At 35.9% G+C, this 16,124-nt stretch overlaps 1 protein-coding gene across 2 annotated transcripts in view; it reads left to right on the top strand.

Annotated features, from left to right (window-relative positions):
* HCRTR2 (hypocretin receptor 2) overlaps positions 1–11,571 on the top strand; it is a 117,777-nt gene extending 106,206 nt beyond the window's left edge. The window contains exons 5-8 of one of the 2 annotated variants that reach the window (XM_066361377.1): positions 3,793–4,013; positions 6,629–6,750; positions 8,794–9,019; position 11,571. In XM_066361377.1, the coding sequence (XP_066217474.1) occupies positions 3,793–4,013; positions 6,629–6,750; positions 8,794–9,019; position 11,571 (570 nt within the window). Of the gene's footprint in view, positions 1–3,792; positions 4,014–6,628; positions 6,751–8,793; positions 9,040–11,570 lie in introns of those variants that run through there. The other variant, XM_066361376.1, reaches the window with a different exon arrangement.
* The last annotated feature ends 4,553 nt before the right edge of the window (positions 11,572–16,124 follow it).

The raw sequence follows: 16,124 nt of genomic DNA, 5'->3' as shown, positions 1-16,124 counted from the left end.
TCCAAATTCTTTATATTTTCATAAAACTTTTAAAAATCAATATTTTAATTTGTACAAAAAGATCATTATACTTTTGAATGGGATTTATTGCATTGAATCTATGGATCAATTGGCGAAGAAGTGTCATATCAACATTATTAAGTATTCTAGTCCATGAGCATGGTCTATCTCTCCATTTATTTAGGTCTTCTTTATCATCACAGCCTACACTTTTCATTGTTTACTGCTAGTGCATAGAAATTCAATTATTCTTGTTTATTGACTTTGTGTCCTGCATAGTGCTAAATTTATATATTAATTCTAATGGCTTTTTGTATATTCCTTATGATTTTCTATGTAAGCCATAGTGTCTTCTCAATCTCTTTGCCCTTTATCTACTTTTCTTTTTTTCTTGCACTGGCTAGGACCTCCAGTACAATGCTGAGTAGACATGGTTGGAGAAGACTTCACTGACTTGTTTCCAGTTTTCTTTCTTTTTTTTTTTAATTCATTTTAGAGAGGAGAGGGAGAGACAGAGAGGAGAGACAGAGAGAGAGAGTAGTGGGGGAGGAGCTGGAAGTATCAACTCCCATATGTGCCTTGACCAGGCAAGCCCAGGGTTTCGAACTGGCAACCTCAGCATTTCCAGGTCAACGCTTTATCCACTGCACCACCACAAGTCAGGCTTGTTTCCAGTTTTAAGGGAGGTGATCATCTTTCACCCTTAGGCAGGATGGTAGTGAAAACTTTTCATTGATGCCCTCTATCAGGTGGAGACAGTTTCCTTCTATTATTAGTTTACTAGTTTACTGAAAACTTTATCATGAAAAGGTGTTGCAGTTTTTGAATACTTTTCCTTTATCTTTTGAGATGATTTATTTTTTCTCTTTTATTCAGTTAATACAAATTACATTGATTGATTTTTGAGTGTTAACACTGCACTGCTTTAATCAAGCTGATTGATTTGTTGAGTGAAATCTATAATCCTTTTTGTATATTGCTAGATTTGATTTGACAGCATATTTTAATGTTTTTTTCATCTCTATTCATGAGTGATATTTGATAAATAAGTAAGTGTGTGTGTGTGTGTGTGTGTGTGTGCACGCGTGTATGCGTCAGGGAGAGCACTGAGCCCTCACTGACATGGCAGGAAAAGGACTTTCTCCCATGGACAGCTTCCTAGGAGAGATCTGTCAAAAGCCCTTTTTAATTATCATTATTGCTTTCATATAATTAAGTATATACTTAACATTTTACTGACCTTGTTTATCACATTGTGTTGAATTTTATAAATGAAAACCTTGCATCGTGATAAAAAAAGATGAGTAGTCAGACTGACCTGAGTGTAAATTCTGGCTTGTTTATTATTAAGGATGTAGGTTTGGATGTTTTATGTAATCCTTTTTAATGCCTGCTTGATTATTTATAAAATGAAATCTATAATAATCTACCTTTAGATATGCATTAATAATTACTCAAGATTATGCATACTTCCTGGCACTTGGTTAATTTTGGTGATTTCTGTGAATATTATGCTGACTTTCTCTAGTCATAAACAACTGACCAATGGGGTCATTTGTATGTCTCATCAAGATAAGCACGGGATTAATTACCTTCTATCTTTATTTAGATCATCATCTAAAAGAGGATGTTATCACTACCCCCCCCCCCCTTGTTGCTGAGAAGCAGGGCCAAGCTCCCTGACACACTCTCTCTACTGGAAACACTTCTGATGGTGGCAGAAGTCATCAGATGCACATTGTTGAATTTCTCCTTCAGGGAAGCACTCAACATTACAATTGCTAAAATTTAAAAGGTCTCTTAGAGCTCACTTCGAAAATGATTCAAGGCCATTTAGCAGACATTTGTAGGGTTACTCAGATTAAAGTTCTGAAACTTTCCATTGCAGTTTCTCAATTATTTTTTTTAATGTCTGTTTAAAAAGAGACTCACAGAGTAGGAAAGATTCTCAGTTCCTCTCTCCTGCCAACCAATGGTAAGAAGATTGAGGGGCCACCATTATATGAAAAGGTCAGGCTACATGACAGGACAGATAGAGTTGGAAGAGAAATCATTTTCTAATTTTTTTCTATTTAATGGCAGGTTTTCACTAACTTCATTTGTTCCTTTTTGAGAGAGAACAATTATGGTCAAAGGGAGCATCATACTCATTCATCTACAAGAACATCAAAGTAAAATTCTGTTCTCAAATTAAAGATCACCTAACAGACTGGATCTTGTGATGTATATAACACACCAGAATCCATCCAACGTCCATTCTGAGAGACCGCAGGGGCACATTGGTTTGTCCCAGTTTGCAGCATGGACATAAAAACAACAGCTAAATGGTCTAACTAGAACTGAGACGGCCGTATGGTGTGCTCGCCGGCACGATTTCCTTCTTAAAAGAAATTACACATGCTAAATTGTATTGTTTTGATTACTAATCCCTATCGATCTCCAAGAGTTTGTAATTAAGAAAATATTATACCTGGAGGGACTCCCTGCTCTTATCAAATAACTTTGAAAAGAAATGGAAAAACACAAGTTGTGTTAACTGTCTTCACAAATTCCAGGTATTTGGAATGTTAATGCTAAGAACACAAAGGATTCTCAGTGTTTCTGTGTACGTGTTAACAGACCGTAAAGCTGGCTTAAAGCAATTTCATAACAATACACAGAAAACAACAGAGAATATTTTACTTATTTTTTATTCCCTTCATTCAAAGCTTTGCATTGGCCAAATTTGAGAAGCCAAAAACCCAGTAAAGAAGCAAAAGGTAGTTAAGTCCTATCTCTCCATCTGGCAGCAGATGGCAGCAGCGATACATAACAAATCCATTCAGGTGCCGCAATTACCTGCTAGGTTTTCCTTCTCTTTCAACTTAGGTATCTGAGCTGAACCAGGATTCCGAAGATGATATGGTTGTCGTCCCTTTACTGACCTAACTCAGTTTTTATTTCTCTCTCTTTTTTAAAAAAAGTTAAGAGATTAGCTTTGGTTTGTTTTGTCTAGAGCGGTTTTGGTTCACAGCAAAATGGAGTAGAAGGTATGGAGAATTCCTACCTGCCCCAGCTCCACGTAGGCACAGCTCCCCCATTATCTACATCCCCGGAGGAGTGGTTACAATTGATAAACCCGCACGGACAGATGCTAATCACCTAGAGTCTACAGCTTACCTTATGGTTCTCTCTTGATGTTGTACATCCTATGATTTTGGAGACTGTATCCAAATGCATTGTATGACATGTATCCATCATTATGGTATCAGTACTTTCACTGCCCTAAAAATCCTCTCTACTTTTTCTATTTATCCCTCCGCAGTCAGCCCCTGGCAATCACCACCTTTTTAGTGTATTCATAGTTATTTTTTTCTCTTCCAAGAGGTAATGTTCTTGGAATCATGTACTATGTAGGATTTTAGATTGCCTTCTTTTACTTAGTAATATGCATTTAAGGTTCTTCTTTTTTTATGGCTTGATAGCTGATTTCTTTATAGCATTGAATAATAATTCATTGTCTGGATATACAACTTCTCTTTTTATAATGTGCTATCTTTCCCACTTAAAGCCCTTTTTAGACGTTGACAAAACTGTGATGTTTCCACATTTCTTCCATCCAAACTCCTATTTGGCACTTGAATGTATTACTCAAGAACATGCTCCATTCGGCAAAAGTTCTGTGGAAAATGGTCCTCCAATCCCTCAGACCACAGGCGTCTGGGACACTCTCCGTTCTGTGACTCCTAATTACTTCTCCAAAGTGGAACTTTCCTAAGTCAGATAGCAATACCGGGTCTCCACTTCTTTCAGATCCCTGGAACATCATCAGTCGTTCAGAGGAAATGGAAGCCCCTGCAGCCCATTGCACAACCTCGAGGGCCAGGACAGCAGACCAAGTCCAGGATTAGCGCCGTGGCTGCTGAAATAAAGCAGATCCGAGCCAGACGAAAAACAGCCCGGATGCTGATGGTGGTGCTTTTGGTGTTTGCAATTTGCTATCTACCAATTAGCATCCTCAACGTGCTAAAGAGGTACAGTTCATCTATTATTTGAAAATCAAGTGACCTGTCATTTCTTGCTTGTTAAGAACGTTTTATTTTAAGCTGCAGAAAAATCTAAACCCTCTGTCTAGATAGCTTGTCAGGTTTGATAACTTTGTTGTTGTTACCAACAGGTAAGGCAAACATCCTTCTCGGGGTGCCTAGATTGTAAATGCTCTTGTCCATGCAAATTCTCTCTTGAATGGCAGACACAAAACAGATGTTCCCCTGACCTCTTTAAGCTAATTGCAGAAAAAAAAACGTTCTAATGCAGAACCACATTCATTTACAGCATGGAGTTCTCTTTTGATCAGAACAAATGGGTTTTCCAAAACTTTGTTTTCAAAGCCATAGGGGAATTGTGACAGAATCTTATCTAAGGGTTAAAAAAAGAGATACGAAGGTTTTGTTAGCATTCTAATTATACTTAAAAGCACATCTGTGAGCACATGCACAAAAAAAATTGAAACCAAAACACGTAGTGTATTTGACTGTTTAAACAGAAAAAGAGAAAATCCATTTCCTAAAGTCATTGAATCAACCTCAGGGTGAATATAAATTTAAAAAAAAATTTTCAGTCAGAGAAAGTGTGTTATGTGTTACACTGCAGACACACTATTAAGTTAAAACAATTGAGCAACACAACACAGTCAATGCAGGGGAAATGGTTGAACTTCCCAGCTAGCCAACTTTATTGAGAATCATTAGAACTATTGCACATAGAATATTCCCAAGGTAATACTAATTCTGTTTATAATAGACTTAGAACTAAAACGAGGATTGCTGCTCTCACTTTTCCCTGATTCAGAGTCAATATCATGTTCCTCACAGCTGGGGACTCTGGAGAGAGCTTTGGCTGGAGTCACACAGACTAAAGGTGGTAGAATCAGCTGCAAAGATTTCTCATTCTCTTTGGCTCTTTTATCAATTGCCTCATGATTTTTTTCAATGGAGGAAAAGCGGGAAATGCACTTTTCTTTAGTAATATTATTTACTACAGACACAGTCTTTACAGTAAAAGATTTTAGCCACGTGGGTCCTTGAGACATATACTGGCTCACAAGAAAATGAGCAACTTTACTCCATATCTTTTCATAATTTCCTTCTGATTTTTTTTTCCTTGCCCACAGTAATCTTACACAAATTTATGGTGGGCTTTTGCTAGATGACGTTTTCTGCCCTTAAGAACTTTGTAAATATAATGTAAAACTGGATGGCCTTTCTCTTCATTTTTTTTTTCTTTTTGTACGTTTATTTTAGTCAGTCTAAATTCAATGAAAATTAGATTTATTGCTCTCTGGATTGCTCATGTGGGTTTCCTACATCTCAGTATTTGTACTTTTCTTTAGCTATTTCCAAATACTTACTTGCCCATAGTATTTCTCTTGTTCTTCCTACTTAAATACTTTCCTTTCCAAGGAAAGGAAATTGCTTTCTAATGAGAAAGTCCATGTTTAATTTAAAATATTTTCAATTTTTTGGGCATTCTGCTCTTTTCCACAGTATAAAAAAATAAAGAACCTACAAAAATTAAGTTTTCTCTTTACCACACACAATTTCTTCAAATGTTTGTCTTTTTGTTTGCCCTAGAACATAATACTTATTTCCTTTCTCAAATAAATTTCTAAATTCCTTTCCTAGAAATTTAATTTTTTTCTTGACTAGTCAAAACCCACCTTTTAAAAGCAGTTCTGATTTAACTAGGATTTCAAAGCTGTACTTTGGTAGAAAGTCATAACATTATTAATTCCATTTTTTCATGTTTCATTTTATTTTGTCGTTTTACAAACTTCTAGTACCCCATAGAGCATCACGTTATTTAGGAAATGCATTTCTATCAAGGACACAAATTACATAGTCAATGATGGAATTCTGGCAGGAAATGCAGTATAATCTTCAGCCTATAAATTTTCTGGTTAGTTACCTGATGTTGGCTAGTGAGTAGAATTAGATGAGATATTTCTTAATACAGAACAAATCTTGAAAATGACCATTAATTATATGACTGTCATAATAAAATATTTTGCAAGGTTAAAAATAATAAAAACATTAAAAGTCATGAATTTTAAAAAATTAACAGAATTGTGCCTACTGAAAACTAGCTCTTCTCTGGGAATGAAGAAGTCCCAGCGGCCAATTTCAGCATGCCTGGAAATATTGGAGTTGAGCAAATGTAATGCTTTGATCAATACACAAATAAAAGGAGGAAGAAATTCTTATAGATTGCAGTTAGGACTGCTTTTTAAATGACACAATGGAATATTAACATACACTGCTCAACAGTATTTAGAGACAAAATGAAAAAAGATGTAGACATATATTCAGCTTCTGTAGTCTTATTATATGGAATATTATTGTTTTTTGCGGTTTACAGGAAAGAGAGTCCTTCTTCTCTAACCTGATTTGACTTTTCGACGTACTCATTGTGCTGCAGAGTTTCTGTTCATGTGATATTGTGCCATAAACCTATCAGTGGTCAATGTAGCTGAGGAGGACAAGGGTCACGCAGCTTCCATCAAGGGCTTTGTTCACCTTAGAATTTAATTACTGAGAAGGTATACTCAGGAATCACAGTAGATTTCCTGTTATGGTTTCTTTTCTTACAGAGTATTTGGGATGTTTGCCCACGTGAAGGACAGAGACAGTGTGTATGCCTGGTTTACATTTTCTCACTGGCTGGTATATGCCAATAGTGCTGCGAACCCCATTATTTATAATTTTCTCAGTGGTAAGTTTTAAACTCGTTTCTTCTACATAAACCACAGTTCTAACCGAGTGTGAGGAACCAATGGCCAGAGGTTTCAAACTCTCTTGAACTGGTTGAAGAGGTTTGACTCTACCATGAAATGATTTTTTCCCAGATCTGATTTGTCTCGAGGATTTTCCCTTAGGCACAGAAACACGTTACTTAAGTCATCAGAGAAGCTTATCAGAGGGATTTGCCCCCCTAAACTTCAGAAGAAATTTTGAAATAAGTGAAAAGTAAAAATTATGAGAACTGAATAATACAGAGTCTTGCTTGTCATACATTAAACTTTAATTTATATAAAAATGTAAAAACTATTTATCTGAAAATAAAACAGCCTTGGTATATTATTTCCTTGGCCAATATTTGTAGCCTAAGTGAGATTGAATTGGAAAGTTTCCACTTTTAGGTACTTTTCTATATTTATATTAATCTCGTGGGTAAAATTTCTTAGGTTTTTCTCAAGATTTCTCAGTGACCACAAAAAATGACATTTCTCCTAAATAACACCTAAGCTAAATAACACACACACACACATGTAATTTATTTAACTCATTCATGGAATAAATACAATGATAAAAATCATTTAATTAATTATTGTTTAATTTACCAACATTTTGCCTGATGGACTTTTATAATCGTGCCTTAATCAGCTACATCTATCTCTAGTTAGTTGGCTATGACCTTTCATTTCTACCTTCAAATATATGATAATTATATAGAGAGTAATATGCAATTTATTTAACTGCTCACTTAAGAAAGTATGCGCATGTTGTAACTTCCTGTTTGGCCTTCTGGGGTACAACAATAAAAATGACAAGTGACCAGTCAATTAGATTTTTTTAATCATAACTTTGTTTTTCAAATATTGTATCCACTCTCTATGTATTACCTGTTTTATTTCATCTTTCAGAAAATCAGGTGATGCATGTGTGAGGTTTGTTTTGTATTCAGTTGTCGCTTTTCATGCCATCCTCTGCCACCCCCAATTCTGTCTCCAAAACAAAGACTACATCTGGGCTGAGACAACCAGATAAGACTGCTCTTGTGCTGTTTGAAGGGAGAAGGGGTCATGGGGAGCTGTGGCCCGGAAGGCAGTCGGGAAGCAATTGCCAAGGGGTTAGGGATGCCTCAAGTCCTGAGCCTTGCACTAAGCTGGTAAAACCTATTAGGAGGTTGGAAGGGGAAGTGTTTGAAACAGAAGCTACAGAACCAAGTCACAGTGCTATTATGTGGTTAAGAGTGAGGCAGGGAAGGAGGCTGGTAATCACCAGGGACTTGTTATGTCCCTGCTATTGCATTGGCCCTTCACCTTCATCTTCCCATTTAATCATTCAATGACTCAGTTTGGTAATTGAGGCTCTGAGAAAAGAAATTATGATTCCCAACACTGCCTTTTACCCTTAAAAAGGGAATTGTTTCATTATTTTTTTTACCTTCCTAATTCCATGTCAGTAATTTAAAGACCAGGAAAAACTTCTCAAATTTTCTTTTCAGTTTGTTGTTCTACCTATGCAGACCAGAACACTTTAGAGACTTTGCAGATATTTTAATATATTTTTTGAGATATTCTATCTATTTGATTGTTTAAGTAGAACAGTTTCTTCGGAATAAAATGGGAAATGTCTGTATAGTTTGTGTTGTATACAACGTAAGTTTTATCATTTTTTGAAGTTATTAACTATTTCTGGGCATTCCTCTGCTGATAATCATTTTTATTATAGTTAACTACTTAAAAGTAACCCATATTCACCAATGCATATTTTGACTCAAAAGGAATAAAGTAGACTCCAAATATCGCACATAAAAAATTGTCTCATTATTTTATAAAAATACCCATTGTTTCAAGAGTCTACTGAGCTTCCAATAATGCAATTTCCTTTTTCTATTTTCCCCATCTTTGCAAAATGTGGCACCTCATTGTTCCTTTGGCTCAAGGGAGCGACTTAGTTGTATCCTACTCATGATTTGTTAAAACATATTTACGCACAATTCTTTTTCCTTTCTTTCTCCCCGGTTTGCCAGGAAAATTTCGAGAGGAATTTAAAGCTGCATTTTCTTGCTTTTGCCTTGGAGTTCACCATGGCCAGGAGGATCGGCTCGCCAGGGGGCGAACGAGCACAGAGAGCAGGAAGTCTCTGACCACCCAGATCAGCAACTTTGATAACATGTCAAAACTCTCAGAGCAAGTTGTGCTCACCAGTATAAGCACACTCCCAGCAGCCAATGGAGCGGGACTGCTTCAAAACTGGTAGAATATTTATTTACATGACAAGGATACCCGAGTAAAACTATTCTTCTTTTTTCTTTTTTCAACCTCTGTACACAAATTTTATTATCTGAATGATCTGAATCTAAAATTAATTTGTGGACCCATTTTTGAAAAAGAAAAACCTATTGCTCTTTGGAAATAAAAGTCAGTTTAAATTAACTTCTCAACTTTTGATTTAACTATGTTAGAAGTTTAACCTTCAACTAAATTTATTTCAAGCTAGTTCACTTAGTTTCCTGTGTTACGAGGTGTGCCAATTAAATGTGTAAGCGTTTCCAATTCTAATTGTTATTTCAATTTCACGTTTGAAGTGATTGCTAAAAATTACCAAAAGTTCTCCAGTAATTTCCTTCTGGCAACTAAAAAAAAAAAAAAAAAAAAAAAAAAAAAGAGCAATTACTAACTTTGAATTAACGTGTTAGTGGACTTTATAGTTAAAAAAATAATCACAAAAGACTGTCATTATGATGTGGCATCTAAGAGAATATTTATATACAAGATAGCATATTATATTAGATAACTCAAAAGCTACCTTTTAAAACTATATAAAAATAAATACTATTAAATTTTATTTTCCATGAATTTTATCACTCAATAACACAATTTTCTCAGGTTTGCCACTGTATCATCACTAACATTTCTCAGCTCAATATATAACCTGTAAGACGCAGGATTAGAATAAAAATTTTGGAGTAACTACGAATACATCATCATTTTCATCTCTAAGACTTCAACATTTAAGAGTAAGATAAAACAACGTTATTAAGCTCTTCTAGCCAGTGATAATGATGTAGTTGGTGTTGGTGCATTAAATTGAAAATGCATTTTACAAAGAAAAGGAGTAGTGGAGGACTAAATCACAGCTGGGCTCCCTATTTGACAGGTGAATGCCACAGAGGTTTGATGGTAAACATTTGATTTGCATTTATTTAAATTTCATAAACATTTATCGAACACCTACCGGAAAGCACCAGCTGAGCTAGGTGCTAGGAACTTAGGTGGGGGTGGGTGTGAATGTGCCTTTAAAGGAGCGCAGGTCCACTGAAGGAGATACGCGGATAGTCTGCGGAGCAGCAAAGCATTATGGGGGACGGACTCCCAGACCTACAGAGCAGTGACCCGAGGGACCAGGAAAGTGATGTTGTTCCTCACTGGGAGGTTGGAACTTTTTTTTTGTTTCTATTTAATTACAGTGACACCGTTGATGTCAGCGAATTTCATCTGGGCCTTGGCTGAAAGCCAGGTGATTAAGCTAATGGAGGAGGGACTTGCTCTTAACCTGAACACAAATGAATTAGTGCAGTGTATTTCGTACAGATGTAAGCCCTGGATTTCAAAAGACCGAATAATTCGATTTTGTTTCCTGTAAAACGTTTCTGATTCAAATAGTTAAGTTGAAAGTAAAAGACATTTTTATGAAAACTTGCTCTTATAGTAGCAGGTACCTTTATTATATTATACAAAAGATATGGAGAACAATGTTTCAGAAAGATTTTCATAGAAGATAAACATTATCTCGTTCTTTTCTTGCTTCTACCCAGTTGATCATTTTTAGAAAGAAGCTCTACAACCAAATTATTCACAAGTTGTTTTCATATTTTAGAATTGGGGATTACCTTGTGCTTTTTACTACTCAAAGCAAAAACTATTCTTGCATCTGAGGTTTACTGAAATTATACTGCTAGTTAGCAAAACAGTATCAATGAAAACAAAGTATTGTAACTCTCTTCTTTCTCCCTTTTGTACATTTCAGAACTTTTTTGTTATTTATGCTGCATGGAAGGAGAGTTGTAAATTTCAGATTGTGATGGAAGCTAGCACTTTAAATAGTTTGAAGATAACTTCAGATAATATTGATAATATGCCTTAATAGCTAAGTAATATCTCAAAGTAAGAGCTAACACCTTTTAGGCCCTAATATATCTAATCCTTTACCATATAAGAATGAGAGAAATTGAGAGAGGGAGAGAGAGAGAGAGAGAGAGAGAGAGAGAGAGCTAGAGGGGGAGAGAAAGAGAAAGAAAGAGGCAACAGCTGTGTGATTGATGGCTGAGGACAGACTCAGAAGTCAGATTTCTTTGCTCTAAACCAGTGATTCTCACAGTGTGGTCCTGAACCATCAGCATCAGCATCGTCTGCGATCTAATTAAACATGCAGATTTCCACACTATCCCAGATATGCTGAATCAGAAGCCTTGAGGGTGGTATTCAGGAATGTGTTTTTTTTTAACTATTTATTTATTTATTTATTTATTTATTTATTTATTTATTTATTTATTTTTTACAAAGACAGTGAGTCAGAGAGAGGGATAGACAGGGACAGACAGACAGGAAGGGAGAGAGATGAGAAGCATCAATCATTAGTCTTTCGTTGCGCGTTGCAACACCTTAGTTGTTCATTCAGGAATGTGTTTTAACAAGCCCTGCAGGTGATTCTGAAGCACCTTAAAATTTGAGAACCACTGCTCTAAATAATACCAGCTGGCACCTGTTTATTAGCCCATGTGTTATAAAGTATTTAACTGAACAGATATCTACAGCAGGGACCATGGTCAACCCTACTGTCAACCTGATTGGAGGTTTAAAAGAAGAACCTGAATGTTAATATTGAATGTCACTCAATCTCATCTCAGTCAGAGAGTGTCCCTGAGTTACAAGTGCAGTGTGAAAGAAGACTGGTTGTAAAGCCTGTGTGTGCTTCACGGTTTCCCGGATGAACAGAGCTTCTGACAAAAATCTTTCGGATTACCCATTTTAACTGAGGCTAAGTTTGCAGAAGCAGTTCCTAAGAATGAATATTTTCTGGGAGATAAAGCAAACACCTGTTTTTATGAGGAACTATGGGAGTAGAATAATAGACTGTGCACATTGTTCTTAACACAGTCATTCAGTAATCCTTCTAAGAGGACTGGATCTATATCCTCTTATGTTGATGGCTACCTTAATGAAAGAAGGTAAAAAATAGCTGTTCCCCAAACCTGCCAGCCAGTGGAACAAAGGGTCAACTACTTACCTCATTATGTGCTAACAACACAAATGAGAAGACATCTTATAAAAGGAATGTGTTGTGACTGTTTTATGCTATATATAGAATATGTATCTTTTTTATATTTCCAAGATTTAATGTTACTTCAATTTGTTATCAGTAGAATCAGATAAGTTTTTTTAAACATAGAATCCATTTGAATTTTATTATTTATTGAGTTTGTACAAGCCCATGAAAAGCTTCATAGCTGAATTTATTTATTCTTAGGAAAATACTACTTTAGTTTCTGAGGAAAGTGACTTCTAAATTCTCCAAGGTTTGTAGTATTTCTTGGATGTTAAGTAACTGTTACAAATCATTGATGGGTTCATTGCAAAAGGGTTAGGCACAATGATATTGAATTTCACTCCCAGTGTATATGCATTGTTTTAATGGAGATACAGGTAAATATACCTATAAAATATAGTTTGAATACACATACACCTGAAATATCAGAATGACAAACCCTGAAGACACTCATGGACACAAATTGTGAGGGGGGCTATTATCATTTAGATACTAGTGTAATCATTGAATGTTTCACTTGATATAAATCATAATAGTAATCATTTGCATTTCAAAAACATTTGGGTAGTCATTACAATTTAGAAAGCTTTTCAATTCCAACTTTACAATAGATGCCTTCTTAATTTATTATTATAAGTTACAAGTCAAAGAAAAAAGTAAATTCTATTAGGTGATGTGCAATTAGATTTCAAACGGCATGAAACAAAATAATAGATCTTTTTTATAGACAGCATCTAAACAGAGCAATTACTGTCAATATGGCTATTCCATTACCTTATGTACCACAGAAAATGAACTGCAAAAGCATGAAAAACACTTTATCTCTCCAAATTCCAAGGGGATTGTTTTCTAGAAACTACTGTAATTAAAGAGGGAGCAAAAGGCGCCCTCCCGGTTGCCACATGTTTCTACTACCTTACATCTTCTTTATAAACTTTGGAATTAAAGTGTCTTTAAGGTTTTTCATGAAATGTATTTCTATAACTATTATATCCTATGTGTGTAACATAATGTCAATTGTTTAACAATTATCTTAAACACTTAAAGTTGTTTATGTCTGATTTATTGTGTCTTCATGAAGAAATTTTTTATCAAATCCAATGGGATAGCACACCAACTACTGTGAAGGATGCTTATTATGTAGTTTTTAAGTAAAAATCATATTCAGATTTTAATAATTACATTTACACTGTCCGCTGTATCATATGAAAAATCTAGTTGTTGTTGATTTGATAAGTTGGATATTCACTCTTAACTAGTGTCAAATCTTTGCAGTTAGAGATTGAATTAAGCTCTCTAGTACAGTACTTAACAACCAAAATATTTTTCCCAATAAGTTTATATAACTTGGGATAATCATGATATAAAAGGTTTTTAATGTTGTTTTAAGAGCAGGGAGTATAATAAAGATGGTTATTATTAATACAGAAATTTGTCACAAAAATGATGTCAAACCACACGTGTACATAGAGCATTAACTTTTGGAGCTTTTTTCTGAGTCAAGAGACAGAGACAATGATAATCTTGATTTTCAATTTGTTATTAGACTAGTAAGTTTAAGTTCAGCATTTAAATAATTAAACAACTTTTTTTGGTCATTATATATAAAACTTTTGGCACTATTTTAAGTTTAATGTTACATTTTTAAAATGTGTATTTCCTGTTTTTTATTTACCCAAATGATTCAGAGAAATGACAGAATCAACTACCAAGGATTTTGATTTAAAATTCATGTTTTATTCAACACTGTTCATTATTTTAACTTGTATCAGGAATGGAGTTGAAGTAACTGGACAAGGGACTGCCCAGCTGACTCCTAAGGAATATGCTTTGAGGGCAGGGTGCTTTCCAAGGACAAAGTGAAGCTCTCAGTAAAAATTCTGAGAAAGACTGGCTGTTTCAGTGCTGAGGGTGTTTTGCTTTGAGTAATCCATGTTCACAGACTAGATACCTGCCACTCCTCCTCTTAAAGTCAGCCCTGAAGCGAGGACAGCCTCTTCCCTTTCATCTAGACCAGTGGCATGAATGGACATAGGGTATCAAAGAACAGTTTCTTGAAGCACCTCTCTGGCTTTGTGCAGCTTTCCACTGTTTTCTCCCTCTCCAGCTGCAGTTCTCGCCCCCAGTCCTACCCCCAAGCTAAGCATGAGCTGACCTCCCTCCATTACCTGTGTTGCTCTCGTGTTCCCTGACCCTCCCTCAGCTCAACCCCAGGCAATAGGGGTGACTCATGGTCTTAGGTTCTTGTTATTGTCTGTGGTAACCAATGACAAGTGGCTAATTTGAGAACAGATGATGCAGAGCTCAAGGAAAAAGTAAAATCCCTTCACATGTTTATATTAAAAAACTTACAATTTTAAAACTAAAAAAAAAAAAAGACTGCTTTCTTCCCAGAATATCTATGTTCATCTGGTCTTCTGAATGTTTGTCAGCTCCTTTTCCAAGCTCTAGCAAGCTTGCCACCTCAGCTTGGAAGAGATCCCAGTTTTGAGATTTTTAGGTCAAGGTCTCACGGTGGGTCCCTTGGGACATATGCCTAAGGAGGAATGCCACTTTGGGAAGCAAACATCTGTTCCATCTGTTACTGTTCATAGGTCCAGACTCTTGGTAAGAACAGAAAGATAATACTCAGTTTTAAAAAATAAAAACTATGGCTTATTATGTTGTTTCTAATTAATTTTACAACATTTGAGTTAATACGATAACTCCCAAAGGGAAAATGGTGCAATCATTATGGGACTGGGAAATCCTGAACAATATCTGGCAACATGAAGCTTAATTTATTGTTGATGTATTAGCAAGACTATCTCCAGAAAGAAGTGAAGCTCCCTTTCACAGGGGCACAGGTAGCCAAGCTCTCCTGAGGTAGCTCAGGAAAATGAAGTGAAATTGTTTGTAAAGCTATTTCTAGATCATGTAGGAAATCCATTAAGGAATGGAAGAAATTATTTTAGAGCATTACCAACACATATATGCATATGTGTATGCATTTGTCTATATAACAGTTATAGGTAACTTAGTGACTGAGATAGATCATCACTTGGTTAGTCTGAGAGTATCCCACAATGCATATAAGTTTATGTCCCAGCCTTTTAGTTTACTCCATTTCTTAAATTATATCTTTTAGTTTGGTGGATAGTTTTCCTCAATATTTACAAATAGCTAAGTTCCATGTTTCTGCTATTCTACAAGCCTTTTCTGTAAGACAGTGTCCCTCCCTCCCTCTATTCCTTCTTTCCTTCCTTCCTTCCTTCCTTCCTTCCTTCCTTCCTTCCTTCCTTCCTTCCTTCCTTCCTTCCTTCCTTCCTTCCCTCTTCCTTCCTTCCTTCCTTTTTTCCTTCCTTCCAACCTTCCTTCAATTTAGCTAGCACTCTTATGGTAATAACAATTTGGACAAATAAAAAAGAGTAATCTGTAAACTACCTATACCCTAAAAAGTTCATGTAAGTAGCCTATGACAACCTAAGGTTCTTGATGTCATAGACCTTCTCTGTGTTGTTTACTGCTTTATCCCTGGTTTCTAGAATGCTTCCTGGCATATAGAAGTCACTTGATCACTATCTCTGGAGTTAATGACTAATAATAATCACATAGTAATCCGCCCTTTTTTGTATGTGTGACAGTGACAAGGAGAGAGGGACAGATAGGGACAGTCAGACAGGAAGGAAAAGAGATGAGAAGCATCAATTATTCATGTGGCACCTTAGTTGTTCATTGACTGCCTTCTCATATGTGCCTTGACCAGGGACTACAGCAGAGCAAGTGACCCCTTGCTCAATCCAGCGACCTTGGACTTCAAGCTAGTGACCTTTGGTCTTAAGCCAGCAACCAAGCTGGTGTGCCCGCACTCAAGCCACTAACCTCGGGATTTTGAACCTGGGTCCTCTGAGTCTCAGTACAACACTCTATCCACTGCACCACTGTCTAGTCAGGCTTCCCCATTTTATTATTTTTTTTTGTTTCATTTTCTACCAATTATTTTTATGTGCCCCCTAGAACTTCCTTTCCACTGAGAGCAAAGAACCTTATATT

The sequence above is a fragment of the Saccopteryx leptura genome, chromosome 1 (assembly GCF_036850995.1).
Source record: "Saccopteryx leptura isolate mSacLep1 chromosome 1, mSacLep1_pri_phased_curated, whole genome shotgun sequence".
In the NCBI taxonomy this organism is placed as follows: domain Eukaryota; kingdom Metazoa; phylum Chordata; class Mammalia; order Chiroptera; family Emballonuridae; genus Saccopteryx; species Saccopteryx leptura.
The sequence above is the reverse complement of the archived record's forward strand: the minus strand, read 5'-3'. Positions and strand labels throughout refer to the sequence as shown.